Source organism: Ascaphus truei, chromosome 22, assembly GCF_040206685.1.
Source record: "Ascaphus truei isolate aAscTru1 chromosome 22, aAscTru1.hap1, whole genome shotgun sequence".
NCBI lineage: Eukaryota > Metazoa > Chordata > Amphibia > Anura > Ascaphidae > Ascaphus > Ascaphus truei.
The window spans coordinates 15,830,201-15,848,823 of record NC_134504.1 but is presented as its reverse complement, the minus strand read 5'-3'; the positions used below and the strand labels follow the sequence as shown (position 1 = coordinate 15,848,823).

At 57.1% G+C, this 18,623-nt stretch overlaps 1 protein-coding gene across 1 annotated transcript in view; it reads right to left on the bottom strand.

Moving 5' to 3' along the window:
* The window catches only part of LOC142472879 (protein sidekick-2-like), a 330,609-nt gene that overhangs the window by 183,386 nt on the left and 128,600 nt on the right, over positions 1 to 18,623 (bottom strand). Inside the window, 1 exon segment of the mRNA XM_075580078.1 lies at positions 2,541 to 2,700. Coding sequence (XP_075436193.1) covers positions 2,541 to 2,700 — 160 coding nt within the window.

Sequence of the window (18,623 nt, the reverse complement as noted above, 5' to 3'; positions counted from 1 at the left end):
CGCGGGGTACATCAGCGCCGTGCCCGCGGGGTATATCAGCGCCGTGCCCGCAGGGTATATCAGCGCCGTGCCCGCAGGGTATATCAGCGCCGTGCCCGGGGGGTATATCAGCGCCGTGCCCGCGGGGTATATCAGCGCCGTGCCCGGGGGGTATATCAGCGCCGTGCCTGCAGGGTATATCAGCGCCGTGCCCGCGGGGTATATCAGCGCCGTGCCCGCAGGGTATATCAGCACCGTGCCCGCAGGGTATATCAGCGCCGTGCCCGCAGGGTATATCAGCGCCGTGCCCGGGGGGTATATCAGCGCCGTGCCCGCGGGGTATATCAGTGCCGTGCCCGCAGGGTATATCAGCGCCGTGCCCGGGGGGTATATCAGCGCCGTGCCCGCGGGGTATATCAGCGCCGTGCCCGCAGGGTATATCAGCGCCGTGCCCGCAGGGTATATCAGCGCCGTGCCCGCAGGGTATATCAGCGCCGTGCCCGCAGGGAATATCAGCGCCGTGCCCGCAGGGTATATCAGCGCCGTGCCCGCGGGGTATATCAGCGCCGTGCCCGCAGGGTATATCAGCGCCGTGCCCGCAGTGTATATCAGCGCCGTGCCCGCAGGGTATATCAGCACCGTGCCCGCAGGGTATATCAGTGCCGTGCCCGCAGGGTATATCAGCGCCGTGCCCGGGGGGTATATCAGCGCCGTGCCCGCAGGGTATATCAGCGCCGTGCCCGCAGGGTATAACAGCGCCGTGCCCGCAGGGTATATCAGCGCCGTGCCCGCAGGGTATATCAGCGCCGTGCCCTCGGGGTATATCAGCGCCGTGCCCGGGGGGTATATCAGCGCCGTGCCCGCGGGGTATAACAGCGCCGTGCCCGCAGGGTATATCAGCGCCGTGCCCGCAGGGTATATCAGCGCCGTGCCCGGGGGGTATATCAGCGCCGTGCCCGCAGGGTATATCAGCGCCGTGCCCGCAGGGTATAACAGTGCCGTGCCCGCGGGGTATATCAGCGCCGTGCCCGCAGTGTATATCAGCGCCGTGCCCGCAGGGTATATCAGTGCCGTGCCCGCGGGGTATATCAGCGCCGTGCCCGCGGGGTATATCAGCGCCGTGCCCGGGGGGTATATCAGCGCCGTGCCCGCAGGGTATATCAGCGCCGTGCCCGCAGTGTATATCAGCGCCGTGCCCGCAGTGTATATCAGCGCCGTGCCCGCAGGGTATATCAGTGCCGTGCCCGCGGGGTATATCAGCGCCGTGCCCGCAGTGTATATCAGCGCCATGCCCGCGGGGTATATCAGCGCCGTGCCCGCAGGGTATATCAGCGCCGTGCCCGCAGTGTATATCAGCGCCGTGCCCGCAGGGTATATCAGCGCCGTGCCCGGGGGGTATATCAGCGCCGTGCCCGCAGGGTATATCAGCGCCGTGCCCGCAGTGTATATCAGCGCCGTGCCCGCAGTGTATATCAGCGCCGTGCCCGCAGGGTATATCAGTGCCGTGCCCGCGGGGTATATCAGCGCCGTGCCCGCAGTGTATATCAGCACCGTGCCCGCAGGGTATATCAGCGCCGTGCCCGGGGGGTATATCAGCGCCGTGCCCGCGGGGTATATCAGCGCCGTGCCCGCAGGGTATATCAGCGCCGTGCCCGCAGGGTATATCAGTGCCGTGCCCGCAGTGTATATCAGCACCGTGCCCGCAGAGTATATCAGCGCCGTGCCCGCAGGGTATATCAGCGCCGTGCCCGCAGGGTATATCAGCGCCGTGCCCGCAGTGTATATCAGCGCCGTGCCCGCAGGGTATATCAGCGCCGTGCCCGCAGTGTATATCAGCGCCGTGCCCGCAGGGTATATCAGCGCCGTGCCCGCAGGGTATATCAGCGCCGTGCCTGCAGTGTATATCAGCGCCGTGCCCGCAGGGTATATCAGCGCCGTGCCCGCAGGGTATATCAGCGCCGTGCCCGCAGGGTATATCAGCGCCGTGCCCGCAGGGTATATCAGCGCCGTGCCCGCAGGGTATATCAGCGCCGTGCCCGCGGGGTATATCAGCGCCGTGCCCGCAGGGTATATCAGCGCCGTGCCCGCGGGGTATAACAGCGCCGTGCCCGCGGGGTATATCAGCGCCGTGCCCGCAGGGTATATCAGCGCCGTGCCCGCAGGGTATATCAGCGCCGTGCCCGCAGGGTATATCAGCGCCGTGCCCGCAGGGTATATCAGCGCCGTGCCCGCAGGGTATATCAGCGCCGTGCCCGCAGGGTATATCAGCGCCGTGCCCGCAGGGTATATCAGTGCCGTGCCTGCAGGGTATATCAGCGCCGTGCCCGGGGGGTATATCAGCGCCATGCCCGGGGGGTATATCAGCGCCGTGCCCGGGGGGTATATCAGCGCCGTGCCCGGGGGGTATATCAGCGCCGTGCCCGGGGGGTATATCAGCGCCGTGCCCGCGGGGTATATCAGCGCCGTGCCCGCGGGGTATATCAGCGCCGTGCCCGCGGGGTATATCAGCGCCGTGCCCGCGGGGTATATCAGCGCCGTGCCCGCAGGGGTAACCCACTGACCTGTATTCCAGTGAGAATTTGGTCAGCTCCGTGCGGCCGTGCAGCCACTTGAACTCCAGCGGCCAGCTGCCCTCCGCCATGCAGGTGAGGACCAGGCGATTCCCCTCCAGGTGAACCTGAGTCCGAACCGGCTCCGTCTTAAAGTACGGAGAGACATCGTCTGCAAGAGAGGAACGGGAAGACGTGAGCTCAGCCCGACGTGGCCCCGTGACCGCCAGCGTCACTCAACGGAGCATGGTCTCAACGCATCTATACAGTGAGTGTCACTCAATGGAGCATGGTCTCAACGCATCTATACAGCGAGTGTCACTCAATGGAGCATGGTCTCAACGCATCTATACAGCGAGTGTCACTCAATGGAACATGGTCTCAACGCATCTATACAGTGAGTGTCACTCAATGGAGCATGGTCTCAACGCATCTATACAGCGAGTGTCACTCAATGGAGCATGGTCTCAACGCATCTATAGAGTGAGTGTCACTCAATGGAGCATGGTCTCAACGCATCTATACAGTGAGTGTCACTCAATGGAGCATGGTCTCAACGCATCTATACAGCGAGTGTCACTCAATGGAGCATGGTCTCAACGCATCTATAGAGTGAGTGTCACTCAATAGAGCATGGTCTCAACGCATCTATACAGTGAGTGTCACTCAATGGAGCATGGTCTCAACGCATCTATACAGTGAGTGTCACTCAATGGAGCATGGTCTCAACGCATCTATAGAGTGAGTGTCACTCAATGGAGCATGGTCTCAACGCATCTATAGAGTCAGTGTCACTCAATGGAGCACGGTCTCAATGCATCTATACAGTGAGTGTCACTCAATGGACCATGGTCTCAACGCATCTATACAGCGAGTGTCACTCAATGGAGCATGGTCTCAATGCATCTATAGAGTGAGTGTCACTTAATGGAGCATGGTCTCAACGCATCTATACAGTGAGTGTCACTCAATGGAGCATGGTCTCAACGCATCTATACAGTGAGTGTCACTCAATGGAGCATGGTCTCAACGCATCTACAGAGTGAGTGTCACTCAATGGACCATGGTCTCAACGCATCTACAGAGTGAGTGTCACTCACTGGAAGGCAGTCTTGCCCGTCTACAGTGAGTATGTGACTGTCTAGTGCAGGGGAGGGCAACTCCAGTCCTCAAGGGCCGCCAACAGGCCAGCTTTTCAGGGTATCCCTGCTTCAGCACACGTGGCTCAATCAGAGCCACTTATGCTGAAGCTGGGACTGATTGAGCCTACTTGTGCCGAATTTGAGACTGATTGAGCCACCTGTGCTGAAGCAGGGATATCCTGAAAGGCTGACCTGTTGGCGGCCCTCGAGTTACCCACCCCTGGTCTAGTGCTAAATTTCTAAAAATCAGGCACAGGCTTTACCGAAACGCGCACATAATATGGGGCTCTGTGCCACAGTTATATATACGCGCCAAATTCTCCCTACTTACCCCTTAGATTGTAAGCTCTTCGGGGCAGGGAATCATTTCCCTAATTTTCACTTTTATGTCTGAAGCGCTAAATTTCCACTATGTCCCCAACTATTTCGTGACGTGTGTTACTGCTGCGAAGCGTTACGGACAGTACATATATATATGTACATACAGTATGGGATACTCTGCACACACTTATTCCCGTACACAGGCAGTGAATACGCGATACTCTGCAACACACAAACACATCGGAAGTGCACTTAGTTACACACTGAGCCGGCACATACACTTCCGCACATCGTAGCAGCGAGTTCCCGTGAGCGAGTGATACTCAGTACTTGTGCAGCGCAGTGCCCGCCGCACACAGACACTCACACGCGTGCACAGCGGGACACGGGCTCCTTATTGCTGTAAAGCCGCCTTGTTCCCCATACGAGCGTCCTTTAAGGCAGATGACGGGTGAGAAGCGCGTTCCCGGCCTGCGCTCTTATCCAGAACAAGCACATTAAAGAGACACGCTCCCTCCCGGGACCCCCTCCCTCCCCCGGACCCCCCGCCCCGTGTCATCTCGCTGTCGGGGGACATTGGGACGGATTTCTCTTCCCTTCGGCCTGTGAGATGATTGCGATGTATCTGCCGTGGGATTAACATTGAAAGCAATTTTCTGCAAGCCGGAGAAGATGGAGCCTATTTGTGCCCCTGCGTGGCGCATCGCTTTGCCGCCGACCAGTGGCGCGGATATGTATTTTGCTTGGCGCGATGGCAGAAGCAACACAGGGGGGGAAGAAGCGTGTTCTACCATTATTTTATCCCCGCTCTCTTTAAAGGGGCACGACTAGCCTCCGTTATTTATTTGAGGAGGGGGGAGGGATATATGATATTTTCAGTTCTGGGGAACAGCCCCCCCCCCCCATCCCCGGACCCGCAGATACTTCCGAGCACCCGACTACTCCAGGGGCGGCCAAACTCCAGTCCCCAAGGGACACCGGCAGGTCGGGTTGTAAAGATATCCCCGCTTCAGCACTGGTCGCTCAATCAGGGGCTCAGTCCTCAAGCTGGGACTGATTGGGCCACCTGTCCGGAAGCAGGGACTGATTGAGCCACCTGTGCTGAAGCCGGTACTGATCGAGCCACCTGTGCTGAAGCAGGGATATCCTTACAACCTGACCTGTTGGTGGCTTTTGAGGACTGGGAGTTGGCCCACCCCTGCACGACTCCTTCAGAGACCTCCAGCCACCGTTCCCCCTTATGTAAAGTCCCAATTCGGTCGGACACCCCTCGTCTTCCTCCCACGCTGTGCGGGGCACCCGTCCAAATGTCCCCCCCCCCCCCCCCCAAAATTCATGTCTCGCCATCCTTCTCAGGAGACGATCAGCTCTTGGGGGTCAGAGATAGATCCCGCCTGTGTGTCGCCGCCGCCAGCGCCGCATAAACCAATCAGAAAAGCCATTCACAAAATCTACAGCCGCACTAAAAAAAACTTTGCGCTCCCCAGCTGCCAGCGCAGGTGATTCATACCCCGGCAGCATGTATATTTGATGAGCTCAGGACGCCCCCAGAGCGGATCCCAGCCGAACAAACTCAAAATTGTCAACTTAAACGTTTTAAATGTTTGATGTGCGCACTTTGCCCGCGGGAAGAAGAATCGCGGATGGTTTATTTATGCCGAGCCCACCAGGAATGATAAATCAGAGGAGAGATATTTTATAGGCGGGGGGCGAAATTATTATTTTTTAGGATAATTAATGTCTGCGGAGTTAACCCCTTCCGTGCCAGGAGAGATGGCTATAGGTTTAAAATATTGTTCGGGGGGTGGGGGGGGGGGGACTTCAAATCTGTAAACAGCCATGCGCTGTATTTGGGGGGATTCACACGCCTACACGCCATATAGGAATCACTAAGGAAGGCGTAACGTTTTCTTCGTGTAAATGGCGTCGTATATATTAAGAGTATTTATATTGTCGGCGAATTTGGCACATTTTTGCGCTATATTCGTGCGCCAACACACTTCCTACTCCACAACGCAGAAAAACGCAAACAGAAATAAAATGAGTGAATGTGTGTAAGTGTGGAGAGGAATGAGTGTGTGTGTGTGTGTGTGTGTGTGTGTGTGTGTGTGTGTGTGTGTGTGTGTGTGTGTGTGTGTGTGTGTGTGTGTGTGTGTGTGTGTGTGTGTGTGTGTGTGTAAGGGATGAGTGTGAAAGTGAGGAGGGGAATGAGTTTGTATAAGTGGGGAGGAAATGAATGAAAGTGTGGAGAGGAGTGTGTGTGTGTGTGTGTGTGTGTGTGTGTGTGTGTGTGTGTGTGTGTGTGTGTGTGTGTGTGTGTGTGTGTGTGTGTGTGTGAAGGATGGGTGTGTAAGTGAGGAGGAAATGAGTGTGTAAGTGAGGAAGGGAATGAGTGTGTATGTAAGCGAGGAGAGGAATGAGTGTGTGCGTGTGTGTGTAAGGAAGGGAATGAGTGTGTGTAAGTGAGGAAGGGATGAATGAGTGTGTGAGGAGGGGAATGAGTGTGTGTGTAAGTGAGGAGGGGAATGTGTGTAAGTGAGGAAGGGAAAGAGTGAGTGAGAGAGTGAGTGTGTGTGTGTAAAGGAATGAGTGAGGACTGAAGGGTAGGGTGCCTCCAGATTTTATAAATCATTGAAGTGTGCCCCTGCAGATAAAAGGTTGTGACCCCCTGATATAGGGGACATACACAAACTCCTAAGCTTGCAGTTCAGGCCGGAGAGCCCTGAAGATCCGCTGGGGAGAGACGGTGGGGCAGAGACGCTGGGGAGAGACAGTGGGGAGAGACGGTGGGGAGATCCGCTGGGGAGATCCGCTGGGCAGAGACGGTGGGGAAACACGCTGGGGAGACACGCTGGGGAGAGACGGTGGGGAGACACGCTGGGGAGAGACGCTGGGGAGAGACGGTGGGGAGAGACGCTGGGGAGAGACTGTGGGGCAGAGATATTTACACTTTGGCTGCTAGAGTGATCCCATTGTCTTGGGGTCATCAACGGGTTAAACAAGGAGTGGCCAACTCCAGTCCAAGGTCCACCAACAGGTCAGGTTTTAAGGATATCCCAGCTTCAGCACAGGTGGCTCAGTCAACAACTGAGCCACTGATTGAGCCACCAGTGCTGAACCAAGGATACCCTTAAAACCTGACCTGTTGCTGGCCCTAGAGGACTGGAGTTGGCCACTCCTGGGTTAACCCCTTTAAATGCTGAAACCCTACATTGGGCGACGGGTACCTGCAGGGAGGGGGCGGGCAGTGCTATCCTAACCCCATTTTTCGGAAAGGTTCTTGGCACTTTTGTGCCACAGAAAAGATTGAAATCAGATTCCCGTAGGGCGTATAACCGGGTGTAAACGCGATCTGATCTCTTCCAAGAGATGGCTGTGGTGAGCAGCGCTCTGGTGCCAAACGCGGCAAGAATTAACCACTTCCCTTCTCATCCCATTCGGCCCCTGGCAAATTCCATGCCACGGCCATTTTTAAATCCCTTCTCGTTGCTCTTCTGGCAGCAGCTGAGCAGTTAGAGATTACTGCCCCATTCATCCCATCTTGTCTCTCCAGAACAAACACTAAACCGTCGTGTACCAGAACTAATCCCGACTGTCCATGCGGGGAGACATTCCGTGGCGTGCGGGAGAGACATTCTAATCCGTGGCGTGCAGGAGAGACATTCTAATCCGTGGCGTACGGGAGAGCCATTCTAATCCGTGGCGTGCGGGAGAGACATTCTAATCCATGGTGTGGGGAGAGACATTCTAATCCGTGGCGTGCGGGAGAGACATTGTAATCCGTGGTGTGGGGAGAGACATTGTAATCCGTGGCGTGCGGGAGAGACATTGTAATCCGTGGTGTGGGGAGAGACATTGTAATCTGTGGCGTGTGGGAGGGACATTCTAATCCGTGGCGTGCGGGAGGGACATTCTAATCCGTGGCGTGCGTGCGGGACATTCTAATCCGTGGCGTGCGGGAGGGACATTCTAATCCGTGGCGTGCGGAAGGGACATTCTAATCCGTGGCGTGCGGGAGGGACATTCCAATCCGTGGCGTGCGGGGGGGACATTCCAATCCGTGGCGTGCGGGGGGGACATTCCAATCCGTGGCATGCGGGACGGACATTCTAATCCGTGGCGTGCGGGGGGGACATTCCAATCCGTGGCATGCGGGAGGGACATTGTAATACGTGGTTTTTGGGAGGGACATTGTAATCCGTGGTTTTTGGGAGGGACAATCTAATCCGTGTGGTGCAGGAGGGACTTTCTAATCCGTGGCATGCGGGTAGACATTCTAATCCGTGGTGTGTGGGGAGAGTGTGCGTGGGCCAATCTGTATCCGGCTCTGGCTTGCTATGAGTCAGAGTAGAGACACTCCCCAAAGATATACCAAATTGGGACATCCTCCCAAATTAGTTCAGTTGGGTTCTGGAAGGATTGGAGGGAGCAGATAGAAGCCAGAGAGAGGTCTCCCCCCCCCCCCCTCCCACGAGGGGCCGGGAGGGAGGGGAACTATGCTGCCCAGGCAGAGCTCTGAGTTAGAGAACATGGAGAGAGATAGGCAGAGGAGGATGAGAAACCTGTGACCCTGCTATTCTCTGTCCTGGAGCTGGCTGTCAATAAAGAACAGAAAAGGCACGCTGTGTGGGTTCCTGTCTCTGAGAAAGAAGGGGTGTCAGTAAGGGTCCATCCCCTGAATATCTACACGGGATCCTTGCTGGCTGGAGGCGATGCACCAGAGAGACCCAGGTAACCTGTCCTGTTTTCTCCCCACACCACCGCGGAGCGCTCAGCCCTCCTGTTACCTGCAGGTCAAGAAACAGCACCAGAGTAGCTGAGAAGAGCATCCCCCCCACCCCCCCAATCTCACTTAGGGGGGGTAGGTGGGCTACATACTGTTTTATGTTAGCTTGTTCATAACATTATAAGCTGGCCAGGGCTCTGCGGGCTCACGACACAGATAAAGGGTTTCCTCATTTCTTCAAACTCACTGTTTCCCTGTTAGAAGTGAGCGTCTCCCTCTGACATAGGGCACGGTGTACGGTATGGTGTACGGTATGGTATCCCGGCACGGTGTCCGGTATCCGGCACGGTGTCCGGTATCCGGCACGGTGTGCGTGTACGTTACAGTCGCTGCCCCTGCTGTGCGTCTCTAATAACAGACGTTCCTGTTGCGTGCGTTACCGTACGAGAAGGGACGTGACCTGTGACCTGTGACCTGTCCCAGCGAGGGTTCCTTGTAACCCGCCCACCCGCAGGAGGAGAGGGGGGAGGAGACCAGTCAGGGATGTCCTGCTCCTCCCTTCCTCCTGCTTATCCATCACTCGGCTCACTGTACATGGCACCTGCCTTTAATATGGCGGCAATGAGATTTGCCTAAGCCGTTTAACCCCTGTGCAGCCAGAGTGGTCTGCAATGCACTGGCCTCAAAGGGGCAACACCGGTTTACAGGATAGGCAACAGTATATTGTATAGTGGCGCCGAGTATCTTTATACACTTACAACCTCCCGCAGCTGGAAGTCATTTGTATAAAATGACCACCATTCACTGCAACTTAAATGAAGCTTTTGTGTATCCTCAGTAATCAGACTGGAGGCATCTTTGATGTGTAATACGATATTGCATAGAGTAGAAGGCTGCGTCCGAAGGTAGGCAGACCTCGCGGACGCGTCCGCACGCTGAGCGATCAGACTGCCTGAAGGCAGCGATCGCGTCTATACGGCGTGCGGAAGCAGGAGGGGGCGCGCGATGCGCGAGAAATCAGTTAAAACTGATTTCTCGCGTGAAAGGGCGGTCACGTGAGCGCTTCGCCCAATGAGGGTGAACCAGCTCCGTGACATCACTGGGCCGCCCATAGACACGCCCCTGGACGGCGCGCGTACTAAGGCCAGGGAAAGCGGGTCAGCCTCCGGCCGGCTGCAGTGTCTATGGACGCAGCCTTAGTATCAGAGACCTCCCCCCCAACCCCAGACTGCAGCCCCTCTTATCCACCCCGAGGGGCCTTCTGCTGCTGTTCTGCCCGCACTTTCCCTCTCCTCTCTTTATTTTGGGGGGTGCCCAGTTCTCTTGGGACAATAAGTATGGCGGGATCTCCTCGCCAACCAGCTCCTGGCAGTAGCCAAACTGGCCGTATACAAGACCGGGGAGCCGTGTTTGGAAGCGGGGATCGCAATGGACATTGGGGTGCTGGTACGCTCCCGTATCCGGGCAGAGTTCAAGACTGAGCCAGCTGTGCTGAAGCAGGGATATCCTGAAAACCTGACCTGTTGGTGGCCCTGGAGGACTGGAGTTGCCCGCTCCTGATTTATTATAAACCAGGTAATGGTAAAATATAAACAATAACAGGACTGGCATATTATACAGCGAGTTCCCTTGTGAATTTCCACTCACACTCTGCTGAGTTTCCTAATCCTGATCCAGCATCACAAACCCAATCAGCAGCGAAAAAGGGCAAATCAGCCACCCGATTCCATACACGCCTTCTCCCGGGGGGTCTGTGAACCCACAAAACCTGCCCCCCAAGAGACTTCCATCAGGTGATGCCGACAGCGTTCCCAGGACTACAGCCTCCACTCGTCTTTCCCGAGGCCCATGATTACAGCCTCCACCCGCCTGTCCCAGGGCCCAGGATTACAGCCTCCACCCGCCTGTCCCGGGGCCCAGGATTACTGCCTCCACCCGCCTGTCCCAGGATTACAGCCTCCACCCCCTTTCCCGGGGCCCAGGATTACAGCCTCCACCGGCCTGTCCCAGGATTACAGCCTCCACCCGCCTGTCCCAGGATTACAGCCTCCACCCGCCTGTCCCAGGATTACAGCCTCCACCCGCCTGTCCCAGGATTACAGCCTCCATCCGCCTGTCCCAGGATTACAGCCTCCATCCGCCTGTCCCGGGGCCCAGGATTACAGCCTCCACTCGCCTGTCCCGGGGCCCAGGATTACAGCCTCCACTCGTCTTTCCCGGGGCCCAGGATTACAGCCTCCACTCGTCTTTCCCGGGGGCCCAGGATTACAGCCTCCACTCGCCTGTCCCGGGGCCCAGGATTACAGCCTCCACTCGTCTTTCCCGGGGCCCAGGATTACAGCCTCCACCCGCCTGTCCCGGGGCCCAGGATTACAGCCTCCACCCGCCTGTCCCGGGGCCCAGGATTACAGCCTCCACACGCCTGTCCCGGGGCCCAGGATTACAGCCTCCACACGCCTGTCCCGGGGCCCAGGATTACAGCCTCCGCCCGCCTGTCCCAGGGCCCAGGATTACAGCCTCCACACGCCTGTCCCGGGGCCCAGGATTACAGCCTCCACCCGCCTGTCCCGGGGCCCAGGATTACAGCCTCCACTCGTCTTTCCCGGGGCCCAGGATTACAGCCTCCACTCGTCTTTCCCGGGGCCCAGGATTACAGCCTCCACTCCTGTCCCGGGGCCCAGGATTACAGCCTCCACTCGTCTTTCCCGGGGCCCAGGATTACAGCCTCCACTCGTCTTTCCTGGGGCCCAGGATTACAGCCTCCACTCGCCTGTCCCGGGGCCCAGGATTACAGCCTCCACTCGTCTTTCCAGGGCCCAGGATTACAGCCTCCGCTCGCCTGTCCCGGGGCCCAGGATTACAGCCTCCGCTCGCCTGTCCCGGGGCCCAGGATTACAGCCTCCGCTCGCCTGTCCCGGGGCCCAGGACTACAGCCTCCACTCGCCTGTCCCGGGGCCCAGGATTACAGCCTCCACTCGTCTTTCCCGGGGCCCAGGATTACAGCCTCCACTCGTCTTTCCTGGGGCCCAGGATTACAGCCTCCACTCGCCTGTCCCGGGGCCCAGGATTACAGCCTCCACTCGCCTGTCCCGGGGCCCAGGATTACAGCCTCCGCTCGCCTGTCCCGGGGCCCAGGATTACAGCCTCCGCTCGCCTGTCCCGGGGCCCAGGACTACAGCCTCCACTCGCCTGTCCCGGGGCCCAGGATTACAGCCTCCACTCGTCTTTCCCGGGGCCCAGGATTACAGCCTCCACTCGTCTTTCCTGGGGCCCAGGATTACAGCCTCCACTCGCCTGTCCCGGGGCCCAGGATTACAGCCTCCACTCGTCTTTCCAGGGCCCAGGATTACAGCCTCCGCTCGCCTGTCCCGGGGCCCAGGATTACAGCCTCCGCTCGCCTGTCCCGGGGCCCAGGATTACAGCCTCCGCTCGCCTGTCCCGGGGCCCAGGACTACAGCCTCCACTCGCCTGTCCCGGGGCCCAGGATTACAGCCTCCGCCCGCCCACCTGTCCCGGGGCCCAGGATTACAGCCTCCACCCGCCTGTCCCGGGGCCCAGAATTACAGCCTCCACTTGCCTGTCCCGGGGCCCAGGATTACAGCCTCCACCCGCCTGTCCCGGGGCCCAGGATTACAGCCTCCATCCGCCTGTCCCGGGGCCCAGGATTACAGCCTCCACCCGCCTGTCCCGGGGCCCAGGATTACAGCCTCCGCCCGCCTGTCCCAGGAGTACAGCCTCCGCCCGCCTGTCCCGGGGCCCAGGATTACAGCCTTCGTCCGCCTGTCCCAGGATTACAGCCTTCACCCGCCTGTCCCAGGATTACAGCCTTCGCCCGCCTGTCCCAGAATTACAGCCTCCGCCCGCCTGTCCCAGGAGTACAGCCTCCGCCCGCCTGTCCCGGGGCCCAGGATTACAGCCTCCGCCCGCCTTTCCTGAGGCCTCACACTTGCCCCGGCTCTCCCCTCATTGGCGGCCCCTGGATGCTGGCATCTCTCTGCTGTTTAAAGGTTCTGCGTCACGAGGGCCAATAGGAAGCTGGAAAAGGGATGACGTCACAGCTCCCCACTGGCCTGCCGGACGCAGGACCTTTAAATCGCCATTTTCTATGCCCACCTTCTGATATAAGTATCTCGGGAAGCAGGGGGTCCCCGGGGCTGGAATCAATGCGATTTAGCTCCGCGGACCCCCTGTTCCCTGCCTAGTCCAAAAAATCAATCAATCAATCAATAGGTATAGCCACTTTAAGAAGACTTACAAATATTTGACTTGCATCTCGCAATAATATCGGTATCATATATATTTATATTAACCGAGCGGAGAGGCGAGGGAGAAAGTTCCAGGGACCCTGCATGACCTTTCCGTGGGCTGGATCTATAACCCTCCGTGGGCTGGCCACGGGTGGAAGGTTGTAGCGCCCTGATATATATGATACATAAAAAAAAGAGGGTAAAAGATATTTTAAAAAATTAATCGTGGGAGCGCGCCAGCAAATGAAAAAAGAAAACGTCATTTCTTATTAAGTATCTATTGTAATAGAATTGGAAAACGTGTGTATACATCGAATAAGCAACTGATTAATTAGGGGGGCAGGAGAATCAGTTTGACACCTTTTCAATGCTGAGGAACCCGCAGGGATAATGCTTCAAAATAAGATGTTACTCTCTCTCTATCTTCCCTGATAAAGAACTAAGAAATGGGTAGACAGACAGACAGACAGACTCACAGATAGATAGATAGATAGATAGATAGATAGATAGATAGATAGATAGATAGATAGATAGATAGATAGATAGATAGATAGATAGATAGATAGATAGATAGATAGATAGATAGATAGATAGATAGACAGACAGACAGACAGACACAGACAGACACAGACAGACACAGACAGACACAGACAGACAGACACAGACAGACAGACACAGACAGACAGACACAGACAGACAGACACAGACAGACAGACACAGACAGACACAGACAGACACAGACATACAGACACAGACAGATAGATAGATAGATAGATAGATAGATAGATAGATAGATAGATAGATAGATAGATAGATAGATAGATAGATAGATAGATAGATAGATAGATAGATAGATAGATAGACAGAAAGATAGATAGATAGACAGACAGACACACAGATAGATAGATAGATAGATAGATAGACAGACAGACACACAGATAGATAGACAGACACACAGATAGATAGATAGACACACAGATAGATAGATAGATAGATAGATAGATAGATAGATAGATAGATAGATAGATAGATAGATAGATAGATAGATAGATAGATAGATAGATAGATAGATAGACAGACACACAGAGACACAGATAGATAGATAGATAGATAGATAGATAGATAGATAGATAGATAGATAGATAGATAGATAGATAGATAGATAGATAGATAGATAGATAGATAGATAGATAGATAGATAGATAGATAGATAGATAGATAGACACAGATAAATAGATAGATAAATAGATAGACACACAGATAGATGGACAGACAGATAGACAGACACACAGATAGATAGACACACAGATAGATAGACACACAGATAGAAAGATAGACACAGATAAATAGATAGACACACAAATAGATGGACGGACGGACAGACAGACAGAAAGATTGAAGCTTTAAGAGATAGATAGATAGACAGATTAATTAGATACAGATGGATACAAACATACAAGATACATGTATTTAATGATTAGAAATATATATGAACGCAGTGTGTCACCAGAAATATGTTCCGTTTTATAAAAACAAATTGACACAGTCACGGTGCCAGGAAAATCAATCCACTCCTGAAATATTTCACTTATCTCCCCGGCTTATCTTTAGCGGCTCTAACAAGCTGGCGGTTTCCTAAGGGCAGGAGAGGCCCGCAGCTCTGCGCGTTCCACCGACAGCCCCCCCAAATCTGGCACTTCAGAGGTTCATTACATTTGTGTTGAAAAGACAGGCCAGAACCTCGGCTCCCGGAGGGGAGTGCGGTGGGTGCCGGCGTTGTGCGGTGTGTGTGGATGCCACGGGTGTTATAGCATCAGTGGAAACACCACTCGCACTGCTGTGACAGGAGAGATATTTCATGCACTGACCCTATTCCTTTCTTTAATTCAAGGCCACTCGCCTGGCCCCCCTGGGTCCTGGGATAATTTTGGGGGGGTCACGCAGGTTAGCAGCAGCGGTCGCAGCTCACGAGGTTTGTGCGGAGGTTCTGAGCGCTGTACAAGTCAGCAAGGCCCAGCAGCATACAAATGCAGCGTCGAGACCGTGCTGCAGACACTCGATGTAGCGGGAAAGGAGGGTTTGTGGCTTATGTTGGACCAGTTGACCCCATAGTTAAGGAGGCAAGTCTGTGGGGTGAGTCTTACTCACTGTGGGTGCACTCAGTCACTGAGCATTACTCTCACTCACTGGAGGAGTCTCTGTGATTGGTAGGCAGCCCCACTCATTGTAGAGAAGCCTCCCTAACTGGAGGACACACTCACTATAAAAAAAAATCTAACCCACCGGAGATCAGTCTCACTCACTAGAGGGCAGTCCCGCTCACTGGAGGACAGTCACAGTCACTAGAAGAAATCTAACCCACTGGAGGGCAGTCCCACTCACTGGAGGACAGTCCCACTCACTGGAGGACAGCCATTCTCACTGGAGCGCACTCACTCACTGAAAACAGTTTTACTCACTGGGGGGGGGGGGGGGGGGGCAGTCACACTCAGTAGAAGAAATGTAACTCACTAGAGGGCAGTCCCACTCACTGGAGGACAGTCCCACTCACTGGAGGACAGCCATTCTCACTGGAGCGCACTCACTCACTGAAAACAGTTTTACTCACTGGGGGGGGGGGGGGGGGGGCAGTCACACTCAGTAGAAGAAATGTAACTCACTAGAGGGCAGTCCCACTCACTGGTGGACAGCACGATTCAATGAAGGGGCAGTCCCACTCTCTGGAGGGACAGTCCCACTCACTGGAGGGGCAGTCCCACTCACTGGAGAGGCAGTCCCACCCACTGGAGGGGCAGTCCCACCCACTGGAGGGGCAGTCCCACTCACTGGAGAGGCAGTCCCACCCACTGGAGGGGCAGTCCCACCCACTGGAAGAAAGCAGGACAATGCAATGCTGACCCCTTCCGTCCTGACAAGGGTCACACTACAGATGTTGGTACCAGAACTCCAGAGACGGTATATTCTTGACAAGACCCCAACAACAGAGCAGAAAACGAATTCTTTCATCTCCCCCCCCCCCCCCCGCCCCGGCCCCCCTCCTCCTCCTCGCTCTTTGGAAATGACTCGGAGGCGAGCAGCTCCTTGACGGGTGTTGTTTTTGATGAAGGGAGAGAAGGGGGGGGGGGGGAGATGAGAATACAGAGGCATCTCGCGGGCCGGGGAAATGAATGATTCTGCCTTCGCCCCGGGAACGCCGGATTGAAATGGCCCAGTCATGTACTCGCTCCATCAATCACTCCAAAGCCTGTTTTAGTCTCCGCCTGACAAGGTGTCAGTCATCTTGTCATGAACTATGGACTAATACAGACATGGAATTAACCCTTCCCGCTGCTTAACCCCTGCGTTGCCTTCAACTCATCACATGGGGGGGGGGGGGCGCTCCGGCGACCACGTGCCACGTTGGAACCCGACCTTTCCGTGGCGCTGATCCTTGGCCGGCTGACCGGTTTGGATAGGCGGGTAACCCATTCACTGCCACAGAGGGGCTTTGGAGCAAAGAGACCCCGTGAGAGGGTTGCCAGGCAGCTGGCGTAACTGGAAGTCATGGAAACCCAGTGGTACTTCACACGCCGGCTGGACACGCCGGCTGGACACGCCGGCAGGACACGCCTGTGCATCTGGAAGAGATGTTTTGAGGGGGGGGGGGGGGGACATCAAGATCTCAATGGCTTTGTAGTGGATTTGCTGGTCATTTCCCTCACCCCCCAAGGTTACCGTTACTGAGCCCATCGCCCGTCGTACCCTTCAAGCATGCCCCCCTCTTCAAGGAGCAGTCCCTCGGTGTGCTAATGGCAGTGACGTGTTTACGGGGTCACGTCTGGGTGATTAATGATTGTGTTCCCCGATTCTGACACCTCGAAGTCTTTGTAAAGTTATTCTGTGCACAAGGGGGGGGGGAGGGAGACCTGTGGGGGGGAGGGGAGACCTGGGAAGGGGGGGGGGGGCAGTGGAGACCTGGAAAGGGAGCGGAGACCTGGGAGGGGAGCGGAGATCTGGGAGGGAAGAGGAGACCGTGGAGGGGTGAGGGGGGAGCGGAGACTGGGGAGGGGGGACCAGGGAGGGGAGAGGAGACCGGGGAGGTGAGAGGAGACCAGGGAGGTGAGAGGAGACTGGGAGGGAAGAGGAGACCGTGGAGGGGAGCGGGGGGAGGGGGGGAGCGGAGACTGGGGAGGGGGGACCAGGGAGGGGAGAGGAGACATGGGAGGGGAGAGGAGACCGGGGAGGGGAGAGGAGACCAGGGAGGTGAGAGGAGACTGGGAGGGGAGAGGAGACTGGGAGGGGAGAGGAGACTGGGAGGGGAGAGGAGACTGGGAGGGGAGAGGAGAGCTGGGAGGGGAGAGGAGAGCTGGGTATGGGAGAGGAGAGCTGGGAGAGGAGAGGAGAGCTGGTGAGGGGAGAGGAGACCGGGGAGAGGAGACCGGGGAGGGGAGAGGAGACTGGGAGGGGAGGTGAGAGGAGAGCTGGGAGGTGAGAGGAGAGCTGGGAGGGGAGAGGAGACCGGGGAGGGGAGAGGAGACTGGGGAGGGGAGAGGAGACTGGGGAGAGGAGATGAGACCGGGGAGGGGAGACCGGGGAGGGAAGAGAAGACCGGGGAGGGGAGAGGAGACCGGGGAGGGGAAAGGAGACTGGGAGAGGAGAGCTGGGAGGGGAGGGGAGAGGAGACCGGGGAGGGGAGACTGGGGAGGGGAGACTGGGGAGAGGAGACCGGGGAGGGGAGAGGAGACCGGGGAGGGGAGAGGAGACCGGGGAGGGGAGAGGAGACTTGGGAGGGGAGAGGAGACGGGGAGGGGAGAGGAGACTGGGGAGGGGAGACTGGGGAGAGGAGACCGGGAGGGGAGACCGGGGAGGGGAGAGGAGACCGGGGAGGGGAGACTGGGGAGAGGAGACCGGGAGGGGAGAGGAGACCTGGGAGGGAGAGGAGAGCTGGGAGAGGAGAGGAGAGCTGGGAGAGGAGAGGAGAGCTGGGAGGGGAGAGGAGACCGGGGAGGGGAGAGGAGACCGGGGAGGGGAGAGGAGACTGGGAGGGGAGAGGAGAGCTGGGAGGGGAGAGGAGACCGGGGAGGTGAGAGGAGAGCTGGGAGGGGAGAGGAGACCGGGGAGGTGAGAGGAGAGCTGGGAGGGGAGAGGAGACCGGGGAGGGGAGAGGAGACTGGGGAGGGGAGAGGAGACTGGGGAGGGGAGACCGGGGTAGGGGAGAGGAGACCGGGGTAGGGGAGAGGAGACCGGGGAGGGGAGAGGAGACCGGGGAGGGGAGAGGAGACCGGGGAGGGGAGAGGAGACCGGGGAGGGGAGAGGAGACTGGGAGGGGAGAGGAGAGCTGGGAGGGGAGAGGAGACCGGAGAGGGGAGACTGGGGAGGGGAGAGGAGACAGGGGAGAGGAGACCGGGGAGGGGAGAGGAGACCGGGGAGGGGAGAGGAGACCGGGAGGGGAGAGGAGACCGGGAGGGGAGAGGAGACTGGGGAGGGGAGACCGGGGAGGGGAGACCGGGGAGGGGAGACTGGGGAGAGGAGACTGGGGAGAGGAGACTGGGGAGAGGAGACTGGGGAGAGGAGACCGGGAGGGGAGACCTGGGAGGGAGAAGAGACCTGGGGGGGGGGGGGGGTGATTTCCTCTGGCAGATGTCACTGTGTGTTCAGCAAGAGTTTGCGCAGGCCACGC